Source organism: Corvus kubaryi, unplaced genomic scaffold, assembly GCF_017639235.1.
Source record: "Corvus kubaryi isolate FWS band 111438036 unplaced genomic scaffold, C.kubaryi_AGA036_p1.0 split1-37296, whole genome shotgun sequence".
Taxonomy (NCBI): domain Eukaryota; kingdom Metazoa; phylum Chordata; class Aves; order Passeriformes; family Corvidae; genus Corvus; species Corvus kubaryi.
Genome location: NW_024582075.1, coordinates 9,846,865 through 9,870,692, shown reverse-complemented (window position 1 = coordinate 9,870,692; position 23,828 = coordinate 9,846,865). Strand labels below are relative to the sequence as shown.

Sequence of the window (23,828 nt, the reverse complement as noted above, 5' to 3'; positions counted from 1 at the left end):
AGGTTGCTTGATCAGGTGATTTGCCTGTGTGAATTTTCACATTTCAAAGATCCCAAGATGATAGAGCGCTGCGTTTCTCCAAAACTGGAGTGAATACTGTAAAATTAGCCACTAGAGGGCAGGAATACCTGTCCTCCTCAGTACAGGCACATCAAATTAAGTTTTGTGAGCTCTCAGTTATTTGGCCTAATCATGGTATTTTCTCTAAAAATTATCTCCAAAGAAATGAAACTTGAATTTCACAGTTGAGCAGAAGGGAGTATGTTATTATTATATAAGGTTAAGTCTTAATCTCAGGTCAATTAATTATGTAAATCTTACTTTATTAAAATGTCTAGAAAAAATTCTAGTTTACTGTAAGTCTTTATGTGATGGTAACTGGAAATAAAAAGCATAAATAGTAAATATAGCATCAGTACAATATAGGTGTTTGGTTTTAGTAGTGAAATAAAATGCTATTTAAAGAAATAAAAACTAAAACATAAACAATACACTACTGAGAAGATATGGACACAGAATATTTCATTGTAGCTCCCTAGCAAACTTTCCATGAATTGCATTGTTCCAGTTTTGCAAAATCTAGTTTTTACACACAGTAACTATGTTCTGGTATGTTACTTGACATATTTCACATTTGGAATTACTGGGGAGACTGAAGTCACAGTAGGACAGTAAAGTAAAGAAAACACTGCTTACCCCAATTGACTGAGGGTAGATGGTGGCATGTTATGTAGGTGTTGCTGTTGCCAGCCAGTCACAGAACCAAGATGAAGAGCACTGGCTGTATTAAAACCAGAGAGAGATGATATATCTGCACTACTCAGAGAATATTCTAGATTTGAAAACAGAAAGACAATAATTAAGTGAGAATTAAAGAGAAAGCAATTAAACAACACAGTAATTTTCATGTCACTTTGTAAGCCTTTTAATTTTAATTGCACAATCACCTTAAGTTACAGCAGAAAAAGTAGATCTTCCTCTTCCCTCAACTCATTAACTTGGGAGCAAGTAATGCACTAATAATTATTCTGCAATCTAGCAGGGCTTTACTGGGTCTGGCAGATCTAAAGCATTCTTGGCCTGTAAATTCACAATAACTACATATGCATAACTACAAATTAACTACAAATACACTGTCAGAAAGACTTGAAAAGTAAAACATTTTGGTTAGAGTCTTCCTTGAAGAATCCAGCAGGCAGCCTATTTCTGAACAACACATGTGTTCTCTAATATCACTGGATCTGTGTGTCACTGTGTGCACTCTGTACAGCAGCAATTCACAACAGGAACTGTAAAGATGCCTTGAGGCTTCATTTTTGCGCCCTCCCAGGTAGGGAGGTGTGATAGCCAACAGTTACTGAACACTGATATGGAGATACTGAAGCTGCTTATTCCCACTACCCTCATGGCTTTAGGATGTACTAGTGTACTCAACTGCATGAAATTATCTCCAAGGAAGACTAAGAACTGTTAACTGTTTTAAGTTTCACTTTTTTTTTTTAAATTAAAGCCAATGAAATAAAGCTACCAAATCAATTTTTCTTCAAACAAGACAGCTAACTTTAAAATAGATATGTCTGAAGTTAGTGACAGGTACAGAATAAGCAAATGTAGTGCAAAGGCATAACAGCTATGAATATTTCAGTTTCTCCCAAGGAACATTAGCTAATTCATTAATACTGAGATAAACACTTGTCAGCACCTTGCTCCCTTCCCCATCCTTTGCATCCTGCACTCATACTCACCAGTACCATATGTTGTTGAGATGGCTGATGGGTATCCTCCCATCCCTTGCCCTGGTAGAGTAGGAGTTGCTACGGAAACCACTGGAGTAGCCAATGACTGAGCAGACTGGGAGTTATTTATCCTTTGATTCTTTCAAAGTAAGTAAAATAAACATATTATTGACCAGTTTTAAGTCAGTTGAGTGTATCTGCTTTCTGGGAATGTTTTGTGCATGAGAAATACAGACTGTAACAAACTTCTAGAAATTAATCATTTAACATGTGGCTTTGATGAACTCTGCCAACCCTATCATTTATAAGCTTTCAAGAGACCAGTTGTCACCATAGTAACCCATTACATCAGTATCTCCTAGGTAACTGAACTAGTAAGATTGCTTTTATTGTTGGTAGAACAGATCATGTGAGAAACTAATGAAATATATAAGCTCTATTCCCATCGTTTTCCTTTTCACTCATATAGGAAAAAAAAGCAACCACAAAAACCAATAAAACCCACAAAGCAAAACAAAATGAAACAAAAAAGGCAAAAGAAAAACCCCCAAACCCAGCTCTTCTGGATTTTGAAAGTGAGGAGCAGCCCCAGATTGCTGAACACTGAACTCTTACCAGGAGATGGAGCTCTGACTACTTCGTTTTGTGCAAAAAAAAGCCCCAAGCCTTCAAGGCTGTTAGATTACACAGCAGTTACTCGCTTATCTTTAACTCCAGGGCTCTAGATGTTGCACTGTAAAAATTACACTAGAGAACTCTAATTATGTGACTGGCAGGAAAAAATGATTAGAGAGCCACCAAAAAAGATGTCATAAGGCTCCACCATCTTCAACAACGTAAGTTTACATGCTCTCCACCACCACCAAAATGAAAGCTTAATTCTAGCAGGCATAATTTGAATATGAACAACAACTGCATCTGGCGTTCTATTGCTATATTTAAAAATTGTGATGAATTTTCTGTTTACAACATAGCTATTGTAGCATTTTCCATTTTATTTCAACCAACATTTCACTTACATAATGAAAAATAACTGGTTTTCTTTTCCTTGTTATTAAGATGAACATCATTACCACTTACCAGAAGCAGATCAACATCCTCAGACTGATTGCATAGGAAAGGAGTGTTAAAAATTAGTAAATATAAATATTTACCAGGATGTAGGTTTTTAGCTTACAGAATAGTTTCATCTCATAGGGGCAGCAAAATAAACAACTTCTGAGCATAGCTTGGAAAAAATACACCTCATAGATCTCTTATTTGTCCTTCAAATGGAGTGTTTGTCTCAATTGTAGGAACAACCTATCCAGGTTTCAGCACAAGACTTTCTCTAAGAATTAATTTTTTCTTCCACAGTGCCATTGGATACAGACTGTCTTGCTATACCTGACAACTTAAAGAGTCCCTTGGAAAATATAATTTTTAAAGGGCTTGGAATAATTCATTTGATGCAGACAGCTTGTCACTGCCTTGGTCAGCTTTGAGTATTGCTGTGTAGGACTATTTGTCACTTTTTCACTTAGGAGGCAGCATCACATTTATGGACAGTTTTAGTTTGATGATTAATTTATTTTGCATCAAGCTGAAGAAGCCAACTTGGAAGTTGTTTTAATAATGCTTGTTACAAAATGGAAAGCTGCATCACTTACATTACCATCTTTTAAAATTAAGTTCACTTTTAATGTTAAAATACTCATGAAAGATTTACGTGGAAACGGACTTTTGAAAAGTCCGGCGTGGACACGATACCTTCCCAATTCAGCCTTCTAGCATAGTATATTGCCTAAATTTCACTAGTTCTGACAGGAGATACAGAAATTTCATACTCCTTTTTCTCTTGCTCTATTTACTACCTCTTATCATTACAAAATTTGGAACTCACAGTGATAGGGCTCAAATTAATTTATTGCTGTTAATATGCCTTCTGCTAAGAGTCTGTGTGGCTAAATATTTAAGAAAAACATAATAAGTTAGGAATCCTCAGGGTTAAAGTCAGCCTTTATAAAAAATTCAGGAAAGACTCTTTCAGCTACTGGGAAAGACACTGCAGAAGTTTAGACTCTGCAGGGCGCAGTTCCTCTTCAGCAACCCAACAGACAAAAAGTAGGAAGTAAATAGGACTTAAAAAAGCAATCAAGGAGGCTCAGCCTACGTCCCCAGCTTGATGTCAAGCCCAAGTCAGAAAAATCAAACAATCAAGAATTTATTTGCCTGAGCCAGCCTTGAAATTCCTAAGTAACTCCGATCTGAAGGAGACAAAAAGAAGAGCTTTGAAAATGCATTACCACTGATGGCATGGTATTCTTGCTTCCAGGTGGAATAAGCACACGGAGGTCTGGTTTACGGTTGTTCATTCCCAAATTCATTGGAGGAGGAGATTTTGCTTGCATATTCTTGTTCAAGTTGCCAGGTGAGACCAGCAGACCTGGTGAGTTGCGGGAGTTGCCATATCCATTTCCTATTAAGGTAAAAAAAGAGAAAAAAAAAAAGAGAGAGAAGTTTGATAAAGTCCACTGGTTTTTTTAAGCCTTTCTAAAGCTGTGAAATACAAAACTCATGGTAAATATCTATGTCATGTATCTTTATAGGAAAATACAACATGTGCCATATTTGGAACAACTGGTCTTCAAATGCTTTCTCTCATGGCTGCTGCCATCTCGGTGATGTGTTGAAATTAACTCAATGATACAACTCTGTTTACAGCACTGTCGTATATAGCATGATATACTGTGCCCTAGTAGCAGCCAACATCTGGCATTTGCCTTACAAGGAGCAGGAAAGTCAGATAATTTAAGGGCATAAAAACTGTCAAAGCTATTCCATGTTTTCTTGACAACTACAGAAGATTGTGCCTTTCCTGACTCAGCCCTTTGCAGGTCATGATTTTGTTTTGCTTTTAAACAAAGGATGAGTATAACAAAACGATAATTTCCTCAAAAGGCGGGGGGAGGACCAGGAGGATTCATAAATGCTTTGGGGTCTTTTTCACTACACTTTTTGGACCTGGTCTGTCAACACTAAAGTCAATGGGAGCCACATCATAACCTTATTTGGAAAACACCACCATATCTTTCATCTTCATCTCTCTTCTGCAGGCCCCAGGGAGACAATTCTGACAAGCAAATGCTTCTTTTGCCTTCTCTCACCACATCGTATTGACTACTATGTATCCATAAGGTTATTGACCTACCATACCAATAAAAATGAGACCTTCCTATTTCATTCACTTGATTTCACCTCTTACCCACATAAAATCTAGGGAAAATGATGGCTTTTTAGCGTAACCTTGAAATTCTGTCTACACAATCTCAGGAGAGGTACAGAAACTGCCCAGTCATAGAGAGGGAATAGCATGAAAATTAGTATGGAAAGAGAAAACTTTCATGGGTAAATACCAAAGAAACACTAGGGAAGGCTTTCTGTTCTGGGCTCAGCCTTTGTTCATGAGCTGCAACAGACAGCCTAGAATTTGTGTGAGAAGATGAGCTAGTGAGTGTGGTAGAGCCCTCTGGGTGAAAAACCCTGGACCTTCAAATTTCCTTTGTAGTCCCAAAGTCAGTGAAAAACACGGTATCTCACTTCCTCCTGCCTCTTTCCCCGGATGTGAAATGGGGTTTATAGCCCTAAAGAGCATAAATGGATTATGGAACTAAATTTGATAATATCTATAAGGCGGGCATAAAAATGACAGTACATGACAGCAATTTGCTCCTCTGGTTAGGATAATGAAGTGTGTCCAAGCATGACTAAGATTTTAATGTTTTTAATCCTCAAGCTCATCAGCTACTTGTATTTATCAAATCAACAAATACATGGAAATAAAATCTGTCAGAGGCTGTTAAATACAAGTATGCCACTTTAGGGTCTTGGAGACCCTGAACTGTGAACACCAGGATTAAGGCAGAGGAAAATTATCACAAAACTGCTTGAAATCTGTATTTGTCAGGTATCCTTAGTAACTGGTCTGGCCTGGCTTGTTTGTTCTCACGCTTTTTATTATCATGATCTCCCAAGTCTTTGCAAAATAATGAAAACTGAAGAGCACTCAGATCACTTCCAATATTCTGTATTAAAATGACTTTAGAGATTAAGTTTAGTTAATCTTGTTGTTTATTTCTTTAATAACATCATACAGTTAGTAAGATAAAATGGGTTATTGAAATGTATTTTTGACTTGCTAAGCAAGCTCAGCAGAATGGTGTCAAAATTTTCCATTTTGTGTCAGTAGGCTATTTTTTTTCAAAATGAGCAATTGTTCTCAATGTAGATTAGCTATCTATTATGCTCTAATTAATGCTGTGTGTTACTACAGGCAGTGAAATTAGAAGGGGCATTTTGAATATACAACAATATTTTCTGCCAGAAACCACACTGCATTTTTGAAAAGTTCATCATTTACAAACTGAATACTGAAAATCAAAGCATGAAGTGTTCAACAGCAGAAACTGAAGCAAAAGGAGGGTTTCTCTGGTGTCAGTTTCATACAGGAGGTATTTTACCAGCAGGACGTAAAACTGCCTGTGAAATCTGTTGTATGACAAGGAATTGTTCAGAGTGACAATGAAATTGTTTGAAGCAGCAGTTTTTTCAGTTCTACAATATAGGACCTAAGATATATAGCAAAATAGAATGTATGTTTGTTTCTAGTTGTGATTTTTGGAGAACAAAGGACCTTACAAGAAAGAACTCCTATTTCCTACATAAGATATACTTAATATAATTTACTATTAAACATTAGGGGAAAGAATGCTTCTGTATGAAGCTTTATTCTTCAGAAACTTTCATCTGAATTTTACATCTTCACTGATGTAAAATAGTTTGAACAATGATTAGATTTCTTATATATATATTTTAAAAACATCAAATTCTTTTTAAGAACTACTGCAATCTTTTCTTTGCCAGATGATTTCTGCTGTACATGGCATATTATGCCAGCTAGCATTTTGGAGCCATATAATAATAGTTCTTCTTTCCAGTCACCAACTTGTTATTCTTTTGGTATAATGAGGATTCAGGAATGTAAGACTGTGGACCTTAAACCAGTAATACAGAAACCCATCATTTGGAAATCAGTGATGAATGCATGCATGTGGTTTACAGTTAAGAAGAGTCTGCATGTAAACCAGCTCTTTAAACTGTATCCTTTTAACTCAAGAGGGCTGTGGCCTGCTTTGAGGCAGCTGTCCCACCTTCAGATAAATCCACCAAAGAGAATGGCCTCATTTACATTCAGAGGCAAAACAAATGTATAAGACTTCTAATGTACAAATTAAACCTTCCTTCATGCTATACTTTAAAATTGCACTCTGCCTGGACAATTATCAATTTAGATGTGACCATATGCAGAACATCTCATTCCACTATCCACTTGAAAGCACAAAAATTATATGTCGTATATGAATGGATTTCCTGATTATAGATCATAAGAAAATGAAAACCAGATGGATTTTAGAACAAGTTGGCTTTACATTTTTATTTGGTTAAAAGCCATATTTTTGATGGAATAGAACATTTTTAAACATTATGAATATATTCTGTAATGCATAATGAAAATAAAAACAGTGGATGCAGAAGTTTTTAAGGGCATATGTCAGAATTTGTAAATTTACAGCATTTTCAATTCCATAAGTTTTCAGAAAAAGAATTTTTTTCCTTGTATTAGACTGACTTGTAGGAGCAAAAATATTTTATGCAGGAAAGAGCTTGTTTCTAGATGGACTGTTGGAGCAGCACGTGTCATGAAATGCAGTGCCAGAAATTGTATTTAGATTAATGGCAGAATATAAAGTCAAGTGCTTTCTGAGCACAGAACACTCCTCTTGGGTATGCTCCCACATTTTGCATTTAGGCACAAGTGCCACTGACTTTAGAATGAATTCTGTCCAAGTACAAACTGCATGATTAGCCCTGTAATATCACTTTTCAAAAAACTCAGAATTTGTGCACTGACAGTTATTCAATCAGGAAGAATTATTAAAAAAATCCATTTAATCATGGAAAACTACAATATTAACTATGTTACAAATTCATGTAATACCACCTTAAACAATCACTTCCATATTTTAAGATTTTCAGGATACCAGAAGGGCATAAGTTTACTCAGGACAGAACAGGGAGCAAGCAGTTTACTTCTCTCCTTTCATCCTCTATTATTAACACCTGTACCTTTTAAGGAGTTTTGGTCATTGGTGTTAGAGGGGTTGCAAAGTGACTGCAATTCTTAATAGTTTTAGAGTTAGAACAATAATTCTGTACTGAGTATTTAAGCCAGGAAGGTTTCCACGTGTTAAGATAACACAAATGAGAAAAGAATAGCTTTTTTCCTTACCTCTCAACATTCTTGAACATCATTTTAATAATTCAAAGTCTTTAAGTCTGGAAAAATTGGAAAATTTTAGTATTTTGATTTCTTGAACTTTTGAAACTGTCATGTTTCTACTTTTTTTTTCTTCTCTTTTTTTTTTTCTCTCTTTCTTTTTGTTTTTAATCTTTTGTGACTTCAAAGATATAGAGATATATTGAATGAAAAATCCTCTATGGTAGTCTGAAGAAGTAGAGTGGGAGAACGAAGAACAAGACACACAATTTATATGTCCTTTATTTGATCTCTCTTTTGTTTACTCTAGTGCTTTTCACGGAACATATGGGTTGAGAATTTACAAGATGCTTAGGAACCTGGGATTAATTTTAATAGAAAGTAAACTTTCAAATTCTTGAAGACGTTTTAATAAATACTAATGCTCATTTCAAGTTTCCAATAAGTGTATGCTCTTGTGAAAACTTTCGTATTTCTTCCAAGATGCATATGTACATTGGATTTCATGGAGGATATCTGCTTCTTGCTTGGTTATATTAAATGCATATCCCATATATACGATATGTTGATTTGACGCAGTCCGTGCCTTTAATTGTGTCTCCCCTTGTTGGGAGAGACTTTTTAGAGTCTTTGCCAGGAGTTAGAGACGAACGGGACCTTTCGCTTTCTCAATCTTCAGATAGTTGTTTATTAAGTCTTATCAGGAAAGTACAAGCCACTGACGTGACCCAGACATAGAATGAAGCAGAGAATGCAGCAAAAGCCGAATTATCAAGATTACACAGCCTTTTTAAAGGTAAATTGCCCAATGAAATCTTAAAATGCAAGATATTTTCACTTTTCTACCAATGTCTAATAAATCTTCTAGTCACACAGGCAGGAACTGTGGAATTCTCTATCCAATCATCCCAGACCACTTCTACCGCAGAATATGGAGTAGATGGAGAAGAAGAAGAAGGTCTGGAGAACAATAACAATCCTCCATTTTGATGTTTTCTGCTTTTATCTACTTACTATACTATTAAAACCAAAAACTCTAAATTTTTCACCTTGTGACAATCTTACATAATATTCTATCACCTAATCCACACCATTGTAGATTCTAATTCTTCCCAGAGGGTAGGTAATTTTCTCCATGGGAAGGTCAAAACCAGTATTGTCCAGGGGGGTAGAACCCTTCAAAACAGGCAGAGAAGTATTCTCTATATTCTGGGTTCCCCCATTGACTGATCACCAAGCCTCTCAAAAAGAATGTTAAATTTGGAATTAATCTATATAAACACAAGAGCAAACTATTCTGCAAGTTATCTACAGAAGTTATAACTTCAAAATATATGCATATATATGAAAGAATCAATAGAAATTTTGCTAAATTTGCACCCAGTTTTGCACTCATCACTTGGTTTATTTTCCTATTTTCTGGAGGAATGGTAATCATTCTTAATACTAATTAAAAGGCAATAAAAGTTTCCTTTTCTCTCTTACATTTTATGTGTCTTTTTTTATGCATACACACTGTTGAAACAGGCTACGGTTTATCACCCAAAATAAAAAGATACCAACAACAAAGAACTAATGCTAGGAAGCTGTATTGTTGTTCACCTAAATATAATTTTAAAAAGAGGTAATTGAAAGTTCTTACTCATATGTCACATGCGTGTCACATTTCACAGCACACAAGTGTTGCTAACTGCAAATGGGAGAAGAAAACCGATATGCTGCTACCCTAATCCAGAGAAAAATAAAATCTTCACTTTAAAATAGCTGCCCGTTCCCACTGCACTGAACTAATGGACCTTCTTTACTGAATTATGGGGAGCCAACTGAGAGAGATGTGGTATAAAAAACCTAATGACTTTGTGTGGAAGAATTCTCAAACATCTTGTGAAAGCAGCAGCTACTTTTTTGAGGGGACTGAAACAGGATGGCAGTTCAGAGAACACACAGACATTTGGGAGAATAGGAGGAGAATGAGAAGAAAACTATCTCAACAACTCTTTGTTAGTTTCAGAACCAACCACTTAGAAATAATATAAATAAATGGTAGAGATTTCCACATCAACAGAAATCTAAGTCAACTCTAACTCATCCATTCTTGACACGCAGGTTCTATAACTGTCAATGGGAACTTCTTGCTCTTTAAGTCTAAAGAGATGAAAAGGGCTCTCTGATGGCACTACAGTTGTCCTGGCTGGGAAATGAGAGGGTATTTGGGAACCACTAAAATACTCCCAATACTGTAGGCAATTTAGGTGTACATGCCACCTGTACTGAACAAAGCTAAAGGTCACATTGTGCATCCCATTTAATTATTCTGGGTGAGTTCTCATTTTAGAAGTCAGCCAAATCTCCAGTTCTTTCATTGTAGCTGAGGTAAATGGTGTCTTCAAATTTCCTTAGGAAAACTGTGTATTATCTGCTTATATTTGCAGTATATTATGAAGGAAGTTACTTCTCTGTTCCATGACTTACGGGGCCAGGAGTTGGACTTGATGATACTTGTGGGTCCCTTCCAACTTGGCTTATTCTGTGATTCTGTGCAGTTATTCAGTTTTGCTTTGTCCCTGTGCTGGTTCAAGTACTTAGGTTCAGATGCTATGTATTGTGACAACATGTGTCTTACTACTGAAAGACATGTTTGGTGCCAATAGTCCTCTGACCAGTGTAATGGTTTGCCTGACCAGATACCCATCCATAGGCTAGCATCCTGGTCCATCCCCATCCACATGGAGGTTCTGGATGCCTGGGTCTGGGTCTGCCATGGCATCTGGGTCTGTCCCGTACTCTCACTGGCCCTGCTCCTTGGCTGGGGCAGTGGGATGGGTCCTGGCTGCAAAGCCCCAGGAACCTCTGCTCTTCCAGGCTTCCAGCTGCTTTCTGACCCCAGTGTGTCCTGGTGGCACGTTCCTCACATAGGAATTAAAACCCAACTCACATCATCAATGCTCCATATTGAGTACTGCCAGCTGTCTTACTGAACTGCTTATGTGGATGAAGTAGTCAAAATTATTTCTAACCCGTGGTCTAGTTCATATAAAAATTGGAACATCCTTACAATCTAGTGTTTGTGGAGTATTTCCTGGTGCACAAACCTGTTGCTGCAAGAAGTCATTTTTATCCCATAATGCAGAAATTTGGCCCAGATTTCCATCAGGACAGTGAACCTCTTTACTTTGAACCTCTGCTTCTCAGGCAGAGGTTCAAAGTAAAGAAGGCTCAAAGTAAAAGAAGCGGCTCTTTGGTCACTTGACAATGCAAGACATATTGTAAAATAAATTTCTGAAAGTCTAAGAGCAAGCTGTGAATTTAGGTGGCTAGAAATTTGAGATGATTTTTCAGCTGAATGGAGAAATAGGTGGGCTTATTTAGATTTACCATGAAAGACCATGAGAACAGAAACCTGACTTGTGCATCACACCCCATGCAAACACTTCACTTCTGAGTCAAGTGCATGGCAATCTAACCTGATCACCAACACTGCGGTTATGTTTTATTGCTATAATAAGATCTGTATTTAAATGTTTCTAAATTAGTACTTGCAGTATTTCCCCACTTTAGGAGTTCACACCTTAATAAAATAAATGTAAAGGTGGCACCTGACTGTTTTGAATTAGCCTGTGGCTACCCACACAAGCGACTGTGAGAAACCCTTCAAAACAATTCTCACTGCAATTATTTTTCCCAAGTGATAGGCAGGTATTTCAGCACATGGATTCCCTCCTTGCAACCTTTGGAATAGTGATGTATATCATAGACAGCAAGGGTCTGTAGTTAAGTTATACACTGAGAGAAGGGGAAATGTACTTTCTTCTTCAAGGATGATGATCCTTATTCCTTTTGTTTTGTTTTGTTTTGACTCAACAAAGCAGAGCAATAGATACTCCAAATCAAGGTCCTGTTTGTGTTTTTTTAATCTTGAACTACAATTACTATTGCCAGTATTCTTATAATATAATGCCCAATCATAGCATCTTATTATCTGCTTTCATAATTCTTTAATGGCATCTCACTTCAGGAATCTTAGATCACGCAGCTTTCATGCAGAAACACTAGCTTTCTGTTATCATTACTTCTCATTTTATTGATTAATTTATTTCCATTTCCACTATTTTGTTCTAACACATTTATGAATAGCTATGCTCTTTTCAGAACCCATATATTTCACCTTATCTTGTTTTGATTGAAACTTCAGCTAATCAAAAGAGTGACTAAGTTGCAGTTATTGAGAAAAATTGCTTAATTATACAGTGGTCTTCAGTGCTTTATAAATATGGCTGTAGTTTAAACACATGGGCACTGCACAATGAGCAACAGGAATGTATTCTTGTGTCATAGTTTTGTAAGGTCCAAGCAAAATGTCAGGGATCAGAGAGTAATGGCTCTTACCATGGTAAAAAAGTGTCTTACCAAGGTAAAACACATCTCCTGCCCCTACCACTTGTGTGGTACAAACCTGCTACCATGAGGAGCTGGCACAGCGCAATGTCCCTGACCTTGCATAGTTCCCCCTCTTTGTTCTTGCTTGACATTTGCAAATGTTAGTCCATGTTCTGCACTAGGAATACACTTGTCTTCCACATTAAGATGTAGTCTAATAGGAGAGGTCAGTGCCAAGTATTGAGCATGTTTATCAGAAACTTATCTTGTATCACAGATTTTCCAAAAATCTTGCAGTTACTGGCATAGCCCTGATCTCTTAACATGTGAACAATTTGTACATGGCCTTCCCCCAAGGTCTGAGATAACCATCTACCCTAAATATGTTTTCAGGACTTAACGGTACTCTTATAAGTATGCTAGCTGAGAAGATTCTCCATTCTAGTCCTGTTTATGCAAAAAATAAACAGGTGTTTTTTTCTTTTTAGTATGGGTTGTTTCAGCATATGCAGTAATTGAGAAAAAAAAGCAACACCAGAATGTGACTTACGTCAGAGAGAAAACTATGTTGCTGAAAAATACACTGCTTTCTGAAAATACATAGGAGAAAAATACATGCCTGGGAAGAAAAGAGGACTTACATCTTTTGACTGCCAGCAAGAGGCTTTTGACAAATCATGTCACAGAATCACAGAATGGTTTGGGTTGGAAAGAACCTTAAAGATACCCAGTTTTAAACCCCTTGCTAAGTGCAGGGACACCTTTCATTAGAAGTTACTCAAAACTCCACCCAAGGTTGCCACCTTGAGCATGTACAGGGATGGGACATCCACATCTCCTCTGGAGAGCCTGTGTCAAACCATCACCATCCTCAGTCAATAATTTCTTCTGAATACCAAATTTAAATCTGCCCTTTTTCAGTTTGAAGCCATGACCTCTTTGTCAATCATCTGCTTTTAACAAATTATTTGCTGATAACAAATGATTTCCTTTTTGGGCTGTTTGAAATCATCATTTTGCAGAAACTGCTTTTTCAATGAAAAATGTTTTAAGACAAGAATAAATAGAATGCCTTATTTGAAAACATCAGTAACTAACCCTTTGGCTTCTATTACTGGGAGATTGCTCCAACTGTTAGCACAGGAAAAATCTGCTTTTAAGAGATTTGGAAAATAAATGGAACTGTTGGATTCAATCTTAATTGGTGAATCATGTCAAAAGTTAAAGGGCAGGGGTCATGTTAACTTAATATTGTCAGGAACTGCCATGTGAGGCTGCAGTCATAGCTTCCAAAGTTTAAAAGCAATTCTTGTTTTCTTTCTCTCAGCAAAGTCATTGCTGCAGTCCAGATCCAAGAGGCATCAGCTATCCCATTCAGAACTCAGGACAGGCATGAAATCCAGACATTTTCTAATTTGCAATGCCGCCTTCTATTTTCTGAATTTGAACAAGAATATGTACTGCAGTGTGCAACAGAAAATAGTGTTGTGTCTTAGTGAGCAAGAATGCACAGACAGGAAAAACAGTGAAATCCCTGTCTCATTTAAAGCAAGCATAAAATTCCCCCAGACTTCACTAGGAAAGGGATTTTATCTAAAGAACCCAAATTAGTCTTGAGGAACATTTGAAACTTCTTGTAATAAAGGAAGTAAATCATGCCTGTCTTTAAAATCCCATTTACAAAGAACCAGTTCGTATGACTCACTCAATTGCTCATTACATGTGAACTTAGGGCGTTCTCCTTTTTGAACCTTTCAGGCTGTCTTTTTGTAAATACAGATATTGAAACATTGTTATTAGAGAGATGAAGAGACAGAGAATACCTAAATAAACTACTAAGTCAACAATTACACAACTGGCAGAAAACTAATAAAGGCCAAATTTTTACAGATTTTCACTGATGTCTACTGAGAATAGCCTTGCATGGATCTCTTCTTTGGTAAGAGGTCACATATGTTAGCTGAACACATCCAACCTTTGCATATGACACACATTGCAAGATTTTTTTATTTTTATATGGACAGCAGCTTCTAGCCTTTCAGACTTATTCTCAAAGTTTCACTGATGTGACTTTCATGTGTTTTTTTGTTACATGGAATTAGATTTGGAAAAACCTGTGTTGACTGCCTACTTAGATATGAAATTCAGTAGATAGACTATTTCCTTCATACTATGTATTAGACCTGTCAAATAGTTCTAGTGTTCTCCCTGCTTTAACATAATCTCCTACCTGTAGGTGCTTCCCTTAACACAATGAAGAAAAAAAGTCTATCTATCTATCTATCTATCTATCTACATCTCCTTCTTATATGGAGAAAAGCTTGGAAGAAGATCACTTAAAGTCATAATACAAGTGGAAAAGGAAAAACAGAGCTGTTATGTTTTTCGTTTCTTATCCCCTCCATGGTTTTAAGTCAATGTGCCAATTTATGAATTCTTATTGTTTGGATTTGGCACTATTGCATCACAAACTCTGTTATGAATGATTGTGTGTCCTTTCTTTTGTACTGTGAGATTCCTTGGACAGGAAGTATTGTTTACTATGTTTCTGTACCACATTTTTTCCAGTCTTTGGATCAGAAGTCTGTGGGTCATTGCACTCATCAAGTAATAACAGACAGGCAAAAACTTGTCATGCTCTTCCTGGCAAACCCAGTTTCTGTCCTACTAACAGGTTGCCCATGAGCTGTGGTTTGAGAAATATTTCTCCAAGCTCATTTGTATTTTTAACATATTCCACACTTGTAGTCCAAGAATTACCTTCTCTTGACTATGCCAAACATGATTTCAGGGCAGAGTAAAGAATATTCCTGTTACATTTTAATTTCTTTTAAAAAAATTAAATTCATTTGTTTATTTGTATTTATAGTTCCAAAAGTCTTTAATGCAGCTAGATGTCTTTGAAAACATTGCTTATTTTTGGTACTGCTGGTCAGCTTAATTGGGCAGACTGCAGATCTTTTTACTAAACCACACTTCTTTGAGGATATAACATCCAGATTGCCTCTACCCTGAGGGCATATAAATTAAAAACTGCTACTATTACACATATTCCCATGTGGCTTGAAATACTAGTAGAATATATAATACATTCACCCACAGTCAGTACACGACCCAGAAAAGAAAAAAGAGAACGAAAGTGCTAGAAAATTATGATACTGGCTGGCACTTGAGGACCTCAGCTGTCAGAAGATAAGAAGGCAATTGTTGGCCTGAATTAAAAGAACTTCACATATTCTACTATATAAACAGGTAAACATATCACTTAGCCTTCATATTAGTTATGGAGTAAACTAAAATGGATTTAGACCATGGCTATTTGGGTCCAAAAAGTTCTTGCTCTGTCTTTCAATCAAAAGCCTCTGTTTTGAGAGAATAGTGTCAAAGACATTGCTGTATTTATAATTTAGCAATGATAATAAGTGTGAAGTTCACTCCAATTTTGTTGGCAGTTGCTACTATCACATGATAGAAACTATTCAATCAGTGTTTGGCTAAGAACAAATTTCCTCCAACAAACCTGAGACAACCTTTGTTTAACTTAAAAATACCATAGATGGTAATTAGTTGTGTAATATATTAAAGAAGTAGTCAGCTTTTTAAGATCTATTTTTGTCTTAGGTTGACTCCCAAGGTAAATTGTGGATGATTCCAGGGTTATTATTTGAAATAATCCAAACCAGTGAAATAACATACTTCTTAAAACACAGGCTTAAATAATCTTTTTCCATATCTGATATTGCAGTTATAGTGCAATTTATTTTATTGTAGTTTATTGAAGTAGTGCAGAAACTGAGGTCTGGTGTTAGTAACTAAAAGTAGTTTCATTTTATAATAGCAGAAATGAAACTGTTGAGACTCTTCTTCTTGGAGTATATTATTTTGAACATATGCTATTTTTGGATATTGTGGAAAAATGCAAATTCAGAAGGTTCTAATTTGGCCAGAAATATGAACCCAAACATGATCATGCTACCAGCTTCTCAGATGCTAAATAGAAGAAAACAGAGAATTCTTTGTTTCTTGTGAAAAATGATGAACAAAGAGAACTTTTGATGTTTATTCTTCTGCACCCTAAAGAAAGATGACTGTCCAAAATAGTGCCTTTGTGGAATGATGCAACTAAGACAGAGGATTCAACCTTATTATGACCTTTCCATTTTCCTTCAGCCCTTTATCAAATTCTTCCTATTGTTCTGCATTGAAGAGATTTAGAAAGCTCTTCTTCAATGACGTTTAAAGCTCTTATTGCCTAACAAAGAACAAAGACTATTACTGCAATTAAATATTTATGATGCATTCCTAGCAATGTCCCTCATATATATGCCCCTCAAATCAATTGCCTACTCCAAAGTTACATTGCTTGAGAGCTTAATGCAAATTCTTAATTTGTGGGTAAACAATCAAACCATTGTCTTCTATGCTTATATATGTTTTTTATATATTTCCAAGAAAAAAATATTGAGAAAGAATATAAATTTTCAACTGGTGTAGTGATACTCAGATTTTTTTAAGCACAAGGATTATTATGAGAAATGCACAAGCAGATGAATTTTAATTTTAGTATGCTCGTGTTTTAAAAGAAAACACTGCTTTTACTAACGGCTTTTCAGCGTCTATTTAAAGGAACGGGAGACCAGTAACGAGGTGATGATATTTCTAAATAAGCCAGGAGAGGGAGCCCCTTAATAGAGCGGTCAATTCCTACGCCAGTCTGTCTGCCGCTGTTTCTGAAATTCTACACAAGCTTAAAAGTAAGATGAAATGCGAACACTGCAGAATGAATCTTTCTTTAGCTCTGTTTTGCAGGTTAACTAGAGATAATGAACAAAACTATAATTTTCTGTCATGCTTTCTCTTTTTTGAGAACAACGGAGACTGATAGTGAAGTTTCCATGGTCTGCTTTCCCTACTCCAAAATTAATACAAAATGACTCCTCAAAACTTTAGCAGAAAGTGCCTTTCTGGTACAGTGCTGTGCAGCTCTAATTATACTATGAATGCACCACATAAATATCTGTGACTCATCTATGTGTGAAGATAAAAGGCGAGTGGGGGTCCTTAATTCACGTTGAGGATAGACAAAGGAGAAAAAAACCCAAACCATTATATCCAAAATTTCTTTATCAGTAATTTTAAGAGACAATATTGGAATTGCCATTTATATCTGCCTTGGTTTATAGGGCACAAAATGGATCTTCCAACTATTTTCCCACACAATTTTCTCTGAGAGCAGTTACCGCAGCAAAATACCATGCTTTACCACTCAGCTTTTTTTCTGTGAACATATGTGTTTACTTCTCAAACTGCAAAATTAATTTTGCCATTGCCTTTTGTAATGTGTATTTGTCATAATGTAACATTGCTGATATTTCTTACAAACCACTGAGTTTACTGAGCAAAGGGGACTACTCTGATAACATTGCTTTGATAACACAGACCTTAGCAAGTACAGTTCTCATTAGTTCTAAGTGAGCAGGACTAAATGGCTAATCTTTTTCTCTGCCTTGGTATTTTGAAAATCCTTTACCTATTGTGTCTCAAACCAGTTAAGCAAACACGTATAACTAAGCTTAAGTTAATTACTAATTATTTAAGTAAATGCTAACAGATTTTGCTGACTAGCAATGGTCTTAGAGCAGGGCTTTGAAATATAATCTTCACACAGTACACAGAAGTCCAATGAGCAACTCAATATTGAAATCATAATTCAAGCTTAAATTCATAAAATGAAACACCAATTCCACTAAAGTCAATGGCAAACTTTCCCAGGATGCAAAAAGGATCAGGGTTTCTAACACTGGCTCCACTAGGAGTTTTCCTTGAACAGGGCAAAGCAATGTACCTTAAAGTTTTTATGTAAAGGCTAATGTGAAGGAAACTAGACATCTGTTTCTGTGGAATTTGTTGAGGTGCAAGATTTTTGATGCTGCTGGAAAACAAGGCTCTTTCTACTAATAAGAGAAGCACAAATATCAATGAACTCTCCACAACCCAGCTGAGGGAATTAAACAAATGCCAATCAATTTTTAATATCCCACCTCCAAAATGGAGCTATTTTAGAACTCAACTTTTGAAGTAAGTCCTTTATTCACTTGGAAAAATAAATATAAACTCTCTTCTCTTTACCTGCACTGGTGCCTGCACCGGTTGTGAGGTCCCCACCCATCAGGCCACCTACGGGGTTGAAATGAAATGCTGTAAATGAGCATAATAAATTACAACACTCAAACATTCAAAGCATTTTCTCTACCTTCAATCAGCCTGCTGCAGTACCCACCATTTCTTTCCTCTGACTTCAACAGGCAGTTGAATCAGACCCATAATTATAATATCATAAAGTTTAATGTTACCTGTATGAGACACTTGCCTTTCAAGGACACACAAAATATGGAGTACCCGTAATTTCCTTATTTTAGTTTCATACTTCCACAGCATATGAAAAATTATTTTTGAAAGATATGTATAGTAGTCCTTAATTTGAAAACTGTCTTTAGTTGAATGTTAGTCAGAAAAGCAAATGATTGGGAGGAAGAGGCTGAAGGTTCCTGGACAAGAACGGAACTCAGAAGGTATATATATTTACATAGTTTTTAATTTCCTCAGCCTTTCACAAACATTCACACTAAGGATTTTTAAAACTTCTCTTTGCACTTGGAGACTTCAAATGATTTGTTGAACCTGGTGTACTTGAGGGTCTTGATGTTGCTGGAGCCAGACAGATTGAAATAACCTAATCCCCATTTTTCCTATTCAGAGATGAGCCCTCATCATCACCAGAACAAAGCACAACCTCTTGCTATGTAAGGGCCTGAACTACAGAGCTCAACTGACATTAACCCATCAAGGAACTTGTGAATGGATCAATAAAAATAAACTGTACATTTAGCCTGTAGACTGATTATTAAAGTAATGAGTGTTCTAATTTACTTGCTTCAATTTTTTTGCTTTGGCTACATTTTCTCCTCAGCTTTATGGTATAGTAAGTTCTTGCATTAATTAAATAGATAAGCTGATTTTTATGAAAGAACATGTTGTCTGCCCTTTTACCCTCCCTTTTTACCCTTTTTACCTCCATTGATTTTCTTCAGTCTTAGTCAACATTCAGCTTTTCTTTTTTTTTTGTCTCTTTTGATTTTTCAACACAGCAATTTTGGACAAACTGTTACGACTGTTAAAAATAGAGTTTTTGTTTCTTGGAGTACAGTTTAAAGTGACCCAAAGCATGCAAGCAGCTGATAGTAGAGCATTTGAAGGGATAGGATTGAACAGAGCCTACCTGTGTTACCTGCACTTGGAGGCCGGTGTGTCACACCAGGAGACATGCTATTCCTTTGCAAAGAAGGGTGAGCCAGTGGCAAAAGGTTGGGGTTTCCCAGTGAGCCAACTGGGTTACTGTACACCAAACTGTTGTGGTTGGACACTGGGATAGAAACTGGCATCTCAAAGTTTGGTGGTGGAACAGCCTGTACAAGGAAAAAAGGAAAACAAAGACGAGGATAGTACAAAAATGCAACAGACTTCAAGTACAGCCTTTTGTACTTGGTGGTTAAAATATTTATGCTTGTCCCTTTCCCCCAAGACTCAAGAAAAGAATTTCAAAAGAGTTACCAAGGCTTTTAAATATGATTTTTCGAATCATGATTCTATCTTCCTTTAATGCAGCTTGCATATTTACTTTGTAAGAAGTGGAAAGATTTTTTCTTTTTTTCTATATTTTTCTTGTTTAAAAAAACCTTCTGCCTAATGCAGCTTAATTTTCTATTTCTTTCATTCTGTGAAGTCATAATTGTTCACTTGTCATACCTTAATCTAGTGTCACAGATGACTGCAAGACTGAGGGTACATGACAATGGTGACTTCATTGCATGGAAAAACATTAGAAGGGGCAGAATGCAAAAGGAAAGACTTTAATTTCAGCTTGTGTTGTTTTAGCAACCAGAATTACCCCAAATCACGTAAAAGACACCAACAAATCACTTTTTACTGAGTTTCTATCTTAGCTTGTAAGGTCTTAAAAGAAGTAAAGTTCTTCTCAGAGACAGCTAACAAATACAAGAAATTTAGATACACACTAGTATTTGTGGGGTTATTTTGGGGGGGAGGAGGTGGTTTTTAGTGATGCATTTTCAATATACTCTTTTCATACTTAAATTCAACATCTTCTCCTGAACCACTTCCCTTTGCAAGAGTGCTTTTCAAAAAAAACCCCAAATAATGTACCTCACTAACAGAGTGTGTGAGGAGATGCATATCTGATTATGCTCTCAGGAAGCTCAGGTTTCCTTGGTTGGTTGGGGTTTTCTCAGGTAGCAGTTGCTTGTATTTCTATAAAAGTTATGATTACATTAGAAATCTGTATTTAATTTTTTTTTTTAAATTATTAATTTTTCACCTTTTTGATAAGAAAAACCTTTTCAGAATTACCTGAGATTTTAAATATTCAATACCTGAATGCAAGCTAAGTACCTCTCGATTTGCAGTTTAGCAATCTTATAAGCTTCAAGAGCTTAAACATATCAAAAAAATTCTTTAAAGTAGCCTGGTAATATATTCCAAGGGAGGAAATCACAGGTTTTAAATTTATTGTTGGCAGCTGATAGTATTGGTGTGTCTTCAAGAACCTGGAGGGAATACATGGAGAGCTGGACATATTATCTGTTAGTAAGGCAACTGAGGCGCCCTGACCTTGTGCCCCCCATGTCTCTTCTCTGGCTGGAGCTGTTGGCTATGCCTTGTGTATTACAGCACTATCCATCAAATTACAGTTATCAATTAAGCTTTTTTTTTTTCTTTCTTGGTCCTCTCTAGGGACAAAGAAAATTTTACTCTAAATATAGAGGAATTATTTTGCCTAACCGCTGAAACACAGATCAAAATTTTCAGGTTATGAGGTTAAGGATAATTTACACAAATGCCTTTGAATTATTTCAAGGTGTTAATTTATCTCTGATACCTTCTCAGTAGCCTGTGGCCTCCTTTCTGCAAGAGATGGCTATACCAGTAGTTCAGTGGATGGGCCTGCTGGCATTGCTCCCCAGCCTGGGGGATGCACACGGGAATTTGCTTCCCCTTGCTGAGAAGCTGAAGTGCACTCCAAGGCCTGTATATTTCATAGAGCTGATTGATTTAAGTAGAGGTAGGAAAGGAAGGTGAGGTGTTTTGGTAATCCTCATATTCTACATCTAATCTACAGATGTAAGAATCTACATGCAATCTGCATCCTTATAATTGAGATTTAGGCTCCTTGGAAATAGGTTCATATAGCATAATCTGAAACATTCTATCAGCTTGAAGGTATGTTTTGAAGCAAGTCATTCTTTCTACTGGCCACAGAAGGACCCAAAAGGTTCCTAAATCCCATGTTAGTCAGAAGCACATGACAGTTTGTGGAGCTCAAAGTCTGCTGCTGCTAATTCCTACCTTTTCAAAAGGTTTTAGCCCATGAATTCACAGGAGGATCTGACTAGCTCTTCATGTTTCACCCCGAATTACAGCCTTATGTGAGACATGAATAAGCCAATATGGAGTTTCTCGTTATTGCAGCACTCAGGGCTGTGATGGAGTTCTCTCCCTGGTGTCTTTGAGCCCATGGTCCTGCCTGCTTGAGTGCCAGTCCATGTTGCATTGACTGTTACCCACAGGAGAGCACTTCGCACAATATTTTCTTCACCCATGTCACAAAACCTATGAAGTCTGCCCTCTGAGTAGTGGTAGAGACTATTATTGCCTCTATTTTCTTAACATCTTTTCCTAATCTAAATTTCTGTTATATAAACTAAAACAAATGCAGAACTGAAGGTCTTGCCAGAATTCAACAAGCTTGTTTGCTTTCACCACTATGCTTTTCCTTCCATCTACAAACCAAACTGTTCAAGAGCTAGATTCTTCTTTTTGTACATTAGTACAGCACAAAAGAGCTCCAGTCTTGGTTGCTTTTGAGGTTGCCAGTCTCCGTAGTCATCTGAAACTTAGCTTTCATTTTGCCATTTAAAAAATATATTTTTAAAGTAGTTGAATTATTTGTTTAATTTCTGTACTAATAGTCTAGTTTTCATCATTTTACCTACTCTCTGGATCTACTTACATTTATTTACCTAGCACTTCATAGGCAATTTTATCAGGGCGAAGTCAGTTTACTCTTTGCCTTTCAGCACAATATGTACTATATCTGAAATACAGTAGTTTTTATTTTTTCTTCTACACAGTCAAAAGTTAGAGAGAGTAGTTTGACTGGATAAACATCAGTATTAAACGCTACACCTCTAACTACAGTTTGCTCTGTTTGTCTGACTTTAATAAAGTCTTACAAATCTCTTACCAAGACCTGCAACCTCATGCAGATTTCCTAGTCATTCCTGGTGGTAAACCACAGGACACATTGATTCCATCTCAGCCTGACGGACGTTAAATTTTTTGGTGCACTTGTGTAATATCTATACTAGTAGGAACTAGGGAGGAACTGAGGCCATCTGAGGCCACAGAGCAGTTCATGTCCATACTATTAAGCTTTCTCAACCTCAAAAAAATCATAACTGCATATAGACTGACTACTGGGAATTGTTCCTGGCCTGAACTAACAACCAAACAAAGCTAAGAAATTGTCTGTGAGACTGTTATTTGACATCAAAAGGTGTCAAAAGCCTGGTGGGTACTGTTCAAAGGATTCACCTCAGAGATAAGTACACTTCCCACTGCTTCAGCATGTTTGCTTTTTTGTTTTTTGGCCACATTTTGCCTTTTTTCCCCCTCCCTTTGTCTTTTCTCCTTTGGACACCACTGCCAAAGGGGCAGATGGCTCACCAGAGATGATATTGCCAGTGTACAACACAGTGTAAAATGCACACTCCACAAGCTGTGGTACATGATGCAAAACAAAATGTTGGACACTCAACCCCCTTGGAAGTTAATGAACCAAATATTCTGTGTTAAATATTGGTTTTATTCCTCCCTTGTTCAACCAGGCCTTCATTTATTCAGAGACAGAGATACTTATAGGTTTCTAGAGGGCTATTTCTGTCTCCTCTGCTTTCATCACTCTTATGAAAATTACAAATAAATGTCTAATTATTATCAGATGGTTTAGAACAATATACTTATCCCCAGAAAATTATCTGAGGGAGCATTATTGGGCTTGGCTGTTAGGAGCAAAAGCCAATGTTGTTTTCATTTGGCAGCAGCTTTTTTACATTACAAGACCAGGCCCAGGCAAGGCATGGTTTCATATATTCTGTCAGTAGTGATTTAGAGACTTGGTGACTTTATGATTAATTTTGCTTTCTTCTCCACAGATTTCTTGGTTACCTTTGATGATCACAAGTAAATGAATATATCTTCCCTGACTTAGTTATTCTGATTTGTCCAGTTAAGGATATTACTCTATACAATATATATATATA

The 23,828-nt window shown here is 36.5% G+C and overlaps 1 protein-coding gene across 14 annotated transcripts in view; it reads right to left on the bottom strand.

Moving 5' to 3' along the window:
• MEF2C (myocyte enhancer factor 2C) overlaps window positions 1-23,828 on the bottom strand; it is a 125,671-nt gene that overhangs the window by 10,929 nt on the left and 90,914 nt on the right. For 10 of the 14 annotated variants that reach the window (XM_042013254.1, XM_042013255.1, XM_042013259.1 and 7 more), the window contains 6 exons: window positions 19,709-19,895; window positions 18,559-18,606; window positions 4,022-4,194; window positions 2,817-2,840; window positions 1,746-1,875; window positions 697-832 (listed from right to left, as the gene is read on the bottom strand). In XM_042013254.1, coding sequence (XP_041869188.1) covers window positions 697-832; window positions 1,746-1,875; window positions 2,817-2,840; window positions 4,022-4,194; window positions 18,559-18,606; window positions 19,709-19,895 — 698 coding nt within the window. The remainder of the gene's footprint in view (window positions 1-696; window positions 833-1,745; window positions 1,876-2,816; window positions 2,841-4,021; window positions 4,195-18,558; window positions 18,607-19,708; window positions 19,896-23,828) is intronic. The other 4 variants (XM_042013261.1, XM_042013258.1, XM_042013260.1 and 1 more) reach the window with 1 other exon arrangement.